At 29.8% G+C, this 12761-nt stretch overlaps 1 protein-coding gene across 3 annotated transcripts in view; it reads left to right on the top strand.

Annotated features, from left to right (window-relative positions):
* The window catches only part of LOC145260241 (geranylgeranyl transferase type-2 subunit alpha-like), a 54343-nt gene that overhangs the window by 5340 nt on the left and 36242 nt on the right, over nt 1-12761 (top strand). For all 3 annotated transcript variants that reach the window (XM_080118138.1, XM_080118082.1, XM_080118226.1), the window contains exon 2: nt 3257-3367. In XM_080118138.1, the coding sequence (XP_079974264.1) occupies nt 3339-3367 (29 nt within the window). In that variant the 5' untranslated portion in view covers nt 3257-3338. The remainder of the gene's footprint in view (nt 1-3256; nt 3368-12761) is intronic.

Here is a 12761-nt window from a genome sequence, read left to right as displayed (position 1 = left end):
TGCTGTATTTTCGTGGACATCAGCAATATTACATACCTAATGTGCTTCAACAAATCATATCTTTTTTATTTGTTGGTCAATTTTTAAAAGAATTATATTGATAGAAAGAGAATAAAATAAGCATTCCAATGATGTTAATTAATTTCTCTTTTATGCGTTCAATATTTTTATGCTCCAAGTTAAAAATGAAAAAAGCAGTAAAAAATGATGACAACAAAATGGGAAACAGTTTTTTTCAATGTTTACATTTTATATGTTATGTGTGGGGTTAAATTTGATTGGATATGGCTGAAATTTTACAGGCTATATAAACATAGAAGTCCATCTCTACTAGTGTTTGATTTTCATTTGTACAACCACAGGAAGCAAAGTTATGACCAAGCAAAGTTGACAAAGAATATTTCAAAATTGATAAGATAAATTGGCATATATCATCCATTTTCATAAAGATAATAGTTTCAGAATTATTTTCATGTATGATATGTAAATATTTGATAATTATTAATTACGCAGAATTTTCTTTAAAATGTTATCTTTTATAGAAATCAAATCCGCTTACAGAAAAACGGTCGCTAAGTGCATCGTGCGCTGAGCTTACTAAAGTATTCTCTTAACAATAGAAAACTGTCTTACTAGACTAGTCATTTTTATTCTGAGTTTGTCAATTTAAAAAAATTATTTTCAAGTTTTTCAAATTTGATTTCCAAACAATACTATTTTGTTGTTTTTAACGCTTTTAGTACACATGCACTAAAAGCGTTAAAAAACAACAAAATGTACTAAGTACATGCGTTTAACTTTTTACTTGTACTTAAGGTAGAATTGTGTTTTTAGTGGTCAAAAAAACGAAACAAATATATAACAAATAAAAAGTATTTATGCACTTATGCTACCATGTTGAAATAATGTTATTATTTAGAAACCTTAACATGGAGAAGGAAGGGTGTTTTTTGTTAACTATTCTGTACTTTCACCAAACAATTAAATAAAAAAGATATCGTGAAACTTGAATTTATTCTTAACTCATTGTCAAGACCATTTTTTCAATCTGTAAAACAAACCAGTTTCTTTTTTAACTGAGAATATCTAAATAATAAGAATAATAATAATAATTAGGCGTTTGTAAATTTTTACCTTGTTTCCACCTTAACATATTCGTTTTCAGCATATCCTAAAACCTATAGAAGTAATCATTTTAAATGTTTAGGTGGAAACAAGGTAAATTACCATTTTATTTCTTTGTTTACATAATTGAATTTTCAGTAAAACAACAGAAAGAAATGACCAAAATTATCATCAACTAGTTGTTGCTTATCAGGATTTCTGGTACTGTGAAAGTTACATTGAGGATTCGAGTATGATTTATGGTTGCATCTCAGAAAACAGGGGTATATTTTGGTATGCACGTTTGTGCATAGTTTCTCGGGATTGCGTTTGCGCATACCAAGATGGCACTCAACGATAATATAAGAAATGACATTGCTTAATATCCAGAAAATTACTTATTTGCAGAAAATTTAAATGCGATATTCGTTTGCAGCATACCCTAAAATCTAAAGAAGTAATCATTTTCAATGTTAAGATGGAAACAAGGTAAAAAATTACCGTTTTCTTTCTTTGTTTACATAATTGAATTTTCAGTAAAACAATAGAATAGAAATGACAAAAATTACCATCAACTGGTGAATATATAGTTGTTGCTTATCAGGATTCCTGGTATCCTGGTACTGTGAAAGTTACATTGAGGATTCATGTAGAGTACGATTTATGGTTGCATCTCAGAAAATAGGGGTATATTTTGGGCCAGATAGAGAGGATTTACAAAATTGAAAATTGGACTGGTCCCAAAATGCACAAGTTCTGATCAACTATGGGAATTTCCATCTTTTACAGAAATCCAAAATCTATATGAAAAATTTTCTTTGGTTTATTTCTGAGGTTAATTCATATCTACTCAATTTTTTTTTTCTTTGAGGGGAGTAGTAAATACCGGCTATGAATGCTCTTTAGGCATTCAATAGCTACACCCAAGATTAAATTTTCCTTTGGTGAGGAGGCAGGAAAATGCCTATTCTCAATAAAGCTATATTTAAATACCACTATAATACTTAGTTTTGTTCATAAATAGACACCCACTGTATGATACCGTGCCCAGTTTAAAAATTGAAATTTGTACATCTGAATTTATAATTCATGGCTTATGGTAAAGAGGAACATCAGATTTGATTGCATAATCAAAAAGAGCACACAACTTTACATAAGACTACCAAGTTTCATGAGAATAGCTTGAAAGATAAATAAATAGTGGCGTAATTACTTAATTTCTTGAAATGTTGAGGTCCGTAATTATTAGTTATTAATTTAGCCCAAAATATCCACGGAAAAGCCTAAATTTTGACACTTAGAATTCTCATAACTTTTGAACTATTGATGGTATTTGTATAATTCAAACGGTTTTAAGAATCTTTTACATAGCTCTTTTCATGCAAGTTGATAAAATAACAATTATCGAAAAAGAAAAAAATCAACTTGTAATGCTAATTAAAATAACTCAAAACGATTGATATGCCATAATCACCCTATATTAAACTGAACATAGTAAATATTTGTATGTATTTTTTTTCTTTCATTGTTTTTTAATACTAGTGTGTCTCAAGGCCAAAATCTACTCAAGGATAATAGTTGATGAGATTATCAGTTGGATTATAAACAATACTATGAGAGGATTGAAAATGATGGATGGAATGAACAACATTTGATTACCTAAGAGGACTATTCAATAAGTATTGACATTGGACTTGAAGATGACTATATTGTATTCTGTAGGAAAGTAGTCTCATGGCCTTTGAACCAGCCTTTTTTCAGGGTTGGAAAAAACAATGCAAAGACCAGCTGAAAACCTAACTCAGCATGATAAAATAGGATATCAACTGATCCTGGACCATTGCCTTTATTGTGTTCACCACTGGAACCATGGTTGATTAACACTCATCTTTGCTACTGTGACAGACTATAATACCTGATCAGCATTCGTTCAGGACACAGTAAATTCTCTGGATGGAGCCAGTCTAACTGCTCTAGGATGAATGTCAAAACAAGTACTTTTTAAGATAAATTTATTAAGGAGAGACTGTGATATTTTATATGTAACCTTGTTTTTAATATTTTCACAAATTAATGAATAAAATTATCTGCTCTATTGCATTCTTCTTTCTTTAAGAAAAAATAATCCTCCAATTCTCTTTGTCTTTAATAGCATGGCCGCGTGAAAGTTCGAACAACAGCTGAGCAAGCTGAAGTTAAGAGGAAAGAAAAAGAGAAAAAACTTCAAGCCTATAATGCTGCCTTGGAGAAAATATTTGAAAAGGTAAGAACCAACAATTGAGTTAGAATTGGCTGGGCGAGAATGTGGCCTAATGGATATCCTTTCTGCCTATGGAATTAGTTATGCCAAGTCAAATCTCATCAAATCTATTGTAGTCATTTACGTTCAAAAAACTGTTAAAAAGGTATGAATCCATGACACTCACCCTTAGATATGAGTAAAAATAACTTAGTTCTTATTTAGAATTTGACTTTAAAAATAATACAGAAAATACCAACAAATCTTTATGATGTACATACCAGTCATGGAACACAGGTGTCATATTCCAAAAATTAAGTAAATTGATCAAGTATTTTTTTTTTTTTTCACCCTAAATAAGGCATGATGCCACTTGGATATAAGAAGCTACTATTTGGGACCAAATCTATGGGATACTATGTAGGGAATCTCCTAACAAGATGTCTGTTCACACTTCAATTGAAAATGTCAGAGAAGCAGGGACCCAGGAGAGAATTTCAAAGTGTAGCAGTTCAGGGGAAGAAACTTTTAGAGTAGAAGGCTTTCCGACATCTAGGGATCTCTACAGTGTAGGGATAGGATTTTGCAGCTTGTCAAGTTAGTCAGGGTGTTTATGTTGAGAGGGTACAAGTGCCTTGAGTTCATCGGAGCTCGTTCCATTAAAATACTTGTAAAACAAGCACAGGGCCACAACATTTTGGCAATGGAAAAAAGGTTAGAATTTGGTTGATAATACAGGACATTAGGTTTTAAATTTTTTTTCTTTTTTTTTTTTTTTTTTTTAAAACTTGTCCAAGAGCGAGAGATTAGTGGCAGATACACTAGCCCCGATGTGGTAGCAATACTCCATGCATGCGTGAATGGTGACCTTTAGAGATATAGGATAGTCTCAGGTGTGAGCAACTTTCTAACACGGTAGAGAGAACCCACCTTCTTTGCAGCAATCCTGACAATGTCTTCAATGTATTTGTTCCAATTCACGTTGCCTGTGGATGTTAAGCTGAGGAGTTTGAACAATGAGCTTTTAGGCAGTCTATTATTAGTCATGGTAATTAATGATTGAGAAGGTTTCTTGTAATTGTTAAAGGGAACAAGCTTAGTCTTGGCAGCATTCAATGTTACCATCCATTTATAGCCGCATTCTACTAGACTGGAGATCTTCCTTTAAGGGTTCAGCCATTACCTTAGATTTGTTTTTGTTTTTTTTTGTTGTTGTTTGTTTTTGTTTTTTTTAACTAAGAAAATCAAATTTTATGACCAGCGACACCATACAACTGTCAATCACCATGTTCTTAAAAGAAAAAAAGTTCAAGGGTGGACAACTCAATTTGACAACCGAGATTTATGGACTATGCTATGGCTGCCAAAAATTATTAATGGCTAAAAATTGTAATATTTTATTTTTTTAATTAAAAACCTATTTAATCAGTTTACGTAAGTTTTGGAAAAATGACATCTTTGTTACATGACAAGTACATACATGAGAAAGATTTTTCTGTATTTTTTTTTTTTTTTTTCAATTAAGTATAATTCTAATTCAGCACCAAGAATTTGTATTCAACAATAGGTATTGTTGCTAAATATCCATGCCGGGTGTACAGAAAGGGTCATTTGACAAAGTGTGTACGTGACATGAACACACACCTGGTCAGAAGAAAACAATATGATTGATTATCAAAAATAAAATAATCTTTGGTTGAAGTTGAGCCATCTGACTTGAGGAAAACAAATATGGTGGGTTGTTCAAAATGAAATAATTGTTGATTGGAGCCATCTGACAAAAATTAGTGACAGAAGTAAACTCCCATGTCACCAAATAAAACATTTTGGTGATGTGGTTACATTTACAGGGAGAAGAGGGATCATAAATTATTATATAATAACAACCCAAAATAGATATCAGCAGTTGGTTGGTGATTTGGGTCCAAGAAAAACCACCTGTTAAATTCCTGTATGTGTTTTCCTTCCTCACTGACCCACACTTCTTCACTAACATGGACTATAAAGATGTACCATTATATTCTTATATTTTAGTGTGTGATTATTATTTGAAGCACAGCAGAAATACTACATTGTTTCAGCATTAAATAGCACAGAAAAGGTTTAATTTTAATCAAATAATTTGAAATAGATGAACTGTAATACAAAAAAAAAACAAGGTCAAAATATGCTTGAAATCGTTAAAGATTTGAAAGAGTAAAGAATAGTAATCTTAAAAAATGATTTTTAACTAATAATTTTTCAAATTAATCAACTTAGAAGATTTCTGAAAATTATTCTTTTGTTGTTTATATATATTCAGTCATTGATTGTTTTATTTTGTGATACCAGAAATAATCTGCTGGAAAAATGAAACTTCTGATTAGAGTTGACTTAAAAAAAAAAAAAAAAGACAACTTCAGGAAATAATAAATAAACTCTTGCTTTGACTTTTAACTCCTACAAAAATTGCTGACTCTATTTCCTCACTTCAGAAATGGGAATAAGCTGAAAAAACATTAGACTCACAAGTCGGTTAGAAAAATTTAAATCTATCTATTTGGTATTTGTTTTCAAAATAGTAACCACTATCAGAATTGGATTAACAAAAACTGATACCACACAAAAATATGGCTTTAAATTAATAATTTATTCATTCAGTAAACATTATTATCATGTTTTATGTTTTTTGCACAAAAATGAAACTAAATTCTGTACAATTTAGCATAAAAAATATGGATGTGTTGAAAACGAGTTTATATATATATATTTTTTTTATTTTGAGAAAAGAATGTGGTTAAAAGATTAGGTAAAATAAATTATTTTTTTAATTGAATGTATGTGGAATTGCTTTAAAATTTCAAATCTTTTATTTTACTGAAAGATTAATTTTAAAGATTTTGAATAAAATAAGAATAAATAAAAAATTACTTAAATTACAAAAAAAAAAAATAATTTATCAAAATCTCTATATCTATAAAAGTGAAATTGTCTGTGTGTGTACATTTTCCTACCAAACTACTCTGTCAATTTTCAGCCTACAGATTCTAGATTTGACATAAGGTGTATTGAGATTTAACAAAATCTTTTTAATTAGTTTTCTGCCAGAAATTTGGCTGTCGACTGGTCAAAGTTCAACAATTTGACCTTCGAAAACTATACCAAACTCATCCGCTAATTTTGGGTTTAAACACTTGAAATTTTAGATGTAGGTTATTTGAACATGGATCAAACTTTTTAATTTGATTTGAGCTCAAAACAATAAATGTTAAAGTGTCAAAATTGGGGTCAAAGTTGAAAAAAATTTGACCTCTGCGGTCTCTACCAAATTACTCTGCCAATTTTTGATTTAAACATTTGAAATTTTACATAAAGTGTATTCAGACATAGGGCAAGCTTTTTAATCAGTATTTGGGCGAAAATTTGGCTGCCAAGAGGTCAAAGTTCAAAAGATTTTAGCTTTATGGTCTCTAGCAAACTATTCAGCCAATTTTGTGTCTACATATTTGAAATTTTACATAAAGGGTATTCAGACATGCAGCAAGCTTTTTAATCAGTTTTTGGGCAAAAATTTGCATGCTAAAAGGTCAAAGTTGAAAGAGTTGACCTTTGTAGACTCTATTAAACTCCTCTGTCAGTTTTGTCTAAATACTTGAAATTTTAGATGTAGGTTACCTGGACATAAGTCAAACTTTTTAATATATATATATATATATATATATATACATATGCACATAAAGTTATGAACAGTACATAGGTCCAAGCAAAGCTGGGCTGAACTGCTAGTATAAAGCAAATAGATTAATTTATTTTCAACATCCTCAGTCATAATAGCCATTAAAAGGAACAGACTTAACACGGTACTGCATTTTATGTTACATATAGGTATTGTTTGAACTTGGCAAACAAACAAAACACATATTTTCAGATTAACTTAGTCCCAGAATAATGATTTGCTCATTAAAAATTCAAAGCAATTTATATTTATTTCTTTAATCCATTAGTAGCCGAATTAATGGAAACTTTTAGATGTAAAAATGTAGATAGTTTTGAGCATCCCATTAATGGAATGCTGGCAGGTAATAGGTTAAAAAAATTCATGTAATTATTTTTACAGGAAAAAATACAGAGAAATGTCTAAATGACTAAAAAATCTTTTTTCTATAAAAAAATAAAATTGTTTTCAACGGCAATTGAAAAATAAAACCTAATACAACATGATCAGTATTTTCAATATGGTAAAACCAGAAATAAATTTATAATTGTATTTGTATAGATGTAATTTTTATCTAGAAATTGTTTGGTAAATTAATTTGAACATTTATTTTATTATTTTTTTTATATATTCTGACCATTACTTTCCCTGTTTGGAATAAAAATGAATAGTTATACAATATTATACATTCAGTCCTCTGCAAAAGATGATATGCTAGTGGTGAATTAATTTGCATATGCCATATTGTTGATAAATGATTAAAAGCAATTCATTATAAATTAAAACTTTTATCTGAAGGGGGAAGTGTTATTAGAGCTTAATTTATTTTCCCTAAATATAGATAGAGGTTTTATCTGTCAATAACAGAAAAAGAAATGGAAAGATATAGGAAAATTCAGAAGGTCAAAGAACTTTTCAGAAAGAATGAGAGGGTTTCAGAATCATGCTAACTTAGCAGTTTTTGGTTTGTCAACATGGTGAGTTCAACTTTAGCGCTGGTGTGATTCCAAGGTTATAAATCAAAACAAAAGAATCCTCTTTAAAACCTCCTAATAAAAAAGGTAACTTCTTTTGAAATATCTCTTTCACCAAAGATACCATAAATTAAAAATTTGGAGATTTATTTATGTAAGTAATTAAACTACTTTTCAGTATACTCTGACCTCCTCTTCTTCCTCCTAATACCCTTATCCATTTCCTTGCCACAAGGTTCACCAACTATGTTGTCAGCTTAAGCAAAAGTATATTTTTTTTTTGTTTTTCGTTTATATTAAATGTTTTATTTGTTTTCATGTGTGTTAAGTAAAGATTATATTTAAATTTATATCTTTGTCGTTCTCATTTAATTTCTTATTTTGTCACATTTAACACACACGGTTAACACTTTTTCAAAAAAATTTTTGTAAGACATCTCTAAATATAAAGGTATAGTCCTTGTCTGCTTGTTGTTCATAAACTCCTATGTTTTTTTTTTTTTATGTAAACCCACAAAGCCATATATATTTTGAAAATACATTACTCAGGCTACTTGAATAAATATATTTCATTTTGATCAAGGGGGTGTACAACATTATTGCTTGGTCTGTGTTTGAAAGTTGAATGACCCAAAATCAACAAGGATCTTAGTGGAATTTGAATGGAATCAATCCTCAAGATCATTAACTCATTGAGTCTCGGGCTATCTAAATTTTTTACTATTGAGTTAAAACTTTGTGTAATGACTAAAAATGGGTGAGAATGCATAAATTGAAAGGAAAAAGTTATTTATTTTATTTAAAAAACAATATATTAGCTCTCCTATAAATACACTGGATACATGTGATATCTTTTAAAAATCAGGAGGTTTTCCATTCAAGATCCACATTATGGTAAGAAGTAATGTAGTTCACACCAAGTTACATTAATTTTTTTCGACAATAAGTTAGTGGATTACTATTGCAAGATTCATTTCTATAATATTATCAAACAAATAGAATTTTAGCAAATTTCACAAGAATTTTTTAGAGGGTTCTAACAACTCTCACAGAGAAGTTGATGATGAATATAGGTGAATTTTATCTAGTTGGATTGCTGAAAATACATTTGGTCCCAACAGACATATTATTTATCTCATTGCCAGGACATTAGACACAAAGTCAGGTGTGGTTTTAAGAAGCCAGTGCACTCTGGCCTACAAAAATTGACTGAGCAGGCCTGTCAGCATTCCCTAGCATTTCAGGTGATTAGCTATAAACTAACTGCTTGTTAGACAGAAGGTAAAGCTTGGGAGAATGAGCTTCCTGAGACTGATCAGAACAATACATCAGTATGACAGCAACAAAGCCACTGTCAGACTTTATATAAAAATTGTCTGATATAACATTCCAACAAACATTGTATTAGAATTATAAATCATTATTTTATTTTGTCTGAGATTATATTTATTGTCATTTTTGCCTTTAAAATTCAAATTATATACCAAAATTCTACATTTCTTTATATCGCATCATAATTAGTAAAAATTGGATATTAGATTTGTGGCCTTTATCGATTGACGACATCATACATTAATATTTTTTGCTTGTAAAGGCCGTTGTTTTGATCATCCAGTGGTAGCAGGTTGGAGCTGAACTGTTGAAAATGCTGAAATCAAATTCATCAAAAGTCAGTTCTTTCTAGCTGAATGAAATTCAACTCTATTTTTAAATAAATAAAACTCTGTGACAATTTGCAGCAGGACAGTTGCTACTTGACAATTTACATACAGAAGATACAGTGAGAAGGCAAGAGAGAACAATAGACCCTTATTTTCTGTTCTATACGACTATGTCATTTTGTGTGTCCAATTGGTTTCCCTGTTGTGGACTCGTCTAAGCATTTTCTCTTTTCTGATGGCAGCATTCTCCATCTGGATGTCTTTTCTTTTCTTCAATTCTCACATTTATCATGATCTGATTTTTTTCATCCTGCCAGAAAGTACATTCTGCCTTGGAAAGTACAGCTAAACCAAAAATAGCCATTATAAAAAAAAAAATAGCTAATCTATCTGACATTCAATATATAACAATTTGAATTCTAACAATTGTGACTTGAAAAATGTTTTTTCCGCTTTTTTTATCAAACCATGTAAATATAATTTTTTGCCTTCTATTAATAATTTAGATCCTTTTTATTGACAAATATAATGTGTTGTAGGTAAACAAATACAAGCGTTACCATTTCTGCAGACGTGGAGGTACAGTATTTAGATTTAATTTTCTTCTTGTAGAATCCCTTTCTTTTCCTTATTTATTTATGAACTTGGGATAAACAAGTTTGAAATGTCTCTGACTTGACAAATTGGTTAATTTTTTTCTGTAGTTACTATTTCTGTGTTGATTGTTTTTTTTTGTTTTTTTTGTAAAATATTGTAGAATTGCAATGTGTTCTATTTGATTGATTCAAATGTAAGATGTTTTCTGGGCAGTTAAAATGGCTGATCTGATTGTCTGATGTTTTCAGAAGTTATCGCAATGCCTCTGTTAACAATTCGCCAATCCTAAAAAGTTGAAATGTTAGCTAATTATGTCCACTATTACTTACTGCTGCTAATTTTAAAGAGTTGATTTTAATGAGGCCCACAGTTCTGGAAAAATTCAAATACCCCCTGGTTCTGTGAAAATTTCCTTTTTCTTTTGGAGTCATCCAGCACAAGTAGGCATAGATAAAACTTAGATTTTCTCAGTTTTTTTCCTAGTAGCTATATATATATAAAATCACTTTTCTATACAAAACGGATGCATCGACCAAAATTTTAATGATAAATGTTAAAAATCAACTAATAAACTAGTCCTCAAATTTCACTTTCTTTGAAGAGTTTTCAAGGAATTAAAATGTTTCACATTTGTATTAAATTTGATCCATAGTCATTGAAAAATATCCCTAAATTCAATTTTTTTTTCTCAAGATGCTAAGACCTTAAATTTTAGATATTTTCTAGAATCAAAATCATGTAATAAAGATTCTAGACATTTAGTAGATATTATAATTATATTTTGATATTTGTAATAGGATGTAAAAGTGGTGGATGCTTCTTCGTTATAATACTGAAAATAAAAATATTGAATTTCAAGTAAAACCAATAGTTTCTAATTAATTGTCATGTCTCAGTAATGAACATATCTAAAAATTATGAAAAACAGTAAGGTAGAAAATTAATCATTAATGAAAACAGTTTTCAGAGACAATTAGCAAAAATTGAACTTTGCTAAATTGGCCTAAGATTTTAAAGTTTTCAGAAAATAATTACCTCCTTTGTTATGATTTTAATTTTTTTTTTTTTTTTTTTTAAGCAAAACTCAATTTTTCCTAATTGTCTTCAGAAACAAATTTTATCAATAATTAATGTTCAACCTTATTGTTTTTCATATTTTTTGGATATACTCATTACTGTGGCATTGTAAGTAAGAAGATACTATTCCTTCTCATTGAAATTCAATATTTCGATTTTTGCTATTACAAAGAAGTGCCATGTGGTGCAAACTGTATTGAGGGATTAATTTTACCTGTCTTAGGTATTCTTCCAGTGTATTTTAAATGGCTTCCCTGTATATTATTAATTTAAACAGCTTAACATGACTTTTTGGTAAATGGAAATGAAAAGAACTAGTCAAACTTTTTTTTTTTTTTTTTGTACAAACGAGTTACCACTTGTCAAAAGCTACATAAGGATAAATGTTAATGAGGTAGATTGATGTGGATCAAACCTTGCCTGCATCTGATTTGATGAATTAGTTTTTCTTAGGAATATTTTGGTTTTAGTTTTCCATTCAGATGTTGCACGTTTTTGTAGCTAGCCATCAAATCACAAGCTGATATTTGATTAGTATCAGCTGGGTCACCTGTGTGAAGAAGGGGTCTGATATTGCAAAACTTAATGTCAACTTTAATAATCTTAGATTTACAATATCACTAAGGATGTGGCTTGGAGCATCAGAGCAATGTATTTTTGCAATATGCGATCTGCTTTTCTTATGGGCATCTTAGTTCATAGTTGTTGCATAATTTGTTTTTAGCTGTAATAAACATAGAAATAGTGATTCCTGTATTAGTTTAGATGTAGTGTAGTTGATTCTAAATTCTCTGTAGCAAATGCTGAAGCAGTGTTGTGAATTTCGCATCATCCACTCTATAATTAAAAGCAATGTGTATTTTGCATGTGTGTGTGTGTAGTCTGACAAAGTTGCTGGATCGTCGATACGATTCGGTAACAGAAACATGTGTAACTAAACAGATAAAATGGTAATAAAATAAAAAATATATGTTTGCTCTGCAATAGTATTGAGCACTTTTTCAAGTTTTTACTAATTACCATTTATATATATATATATATATATATATATATATATATATATATATATATATCCCATCACACAAAAATTGAGTACAAAACTACCTGACGAATAAGAAAAGAGAGAACTCAAATAGAAGGTCAAATGTCCTCCTCTCCTAGCTTTCACTTTATTTCTATGAGACATCTTTCCTTTTTTTTCTTTCTGCTTTCTATACTAATTTATACAGGTTTTCTTTTCTTTTTTTATATCTTCTTTACTATAATCTCATTGACACACTAATTCTTATTAGATTGTCAAAGTTAAATGATGTGGAACCTATCCAATACCAGATGGGTGATCATTTGGAAAGTCTAGGTGCTGTGTGTCATCTTCCTGTGACCGGAATAAATATACATATGGCTGGGGATTGCGC

Source organism: Euprymna scolopes, chromosome 1 (assembly GCF_053919585.1).
Source record: "Euprymna scolopes isolate OS-2025 chromosome 1, ASM5391958v1, whole genome shotgun sequence".
NCBI classification, from domain to species: Eukaryota; Metazoa; Mollusca; class Cephalopoda; order Sepiida; family Sepiolidae; genus Euprymna; species Euprymna scolopes.
This window is presented reverse-complemented; position numbering and strand designations above follow the sequence as displayed.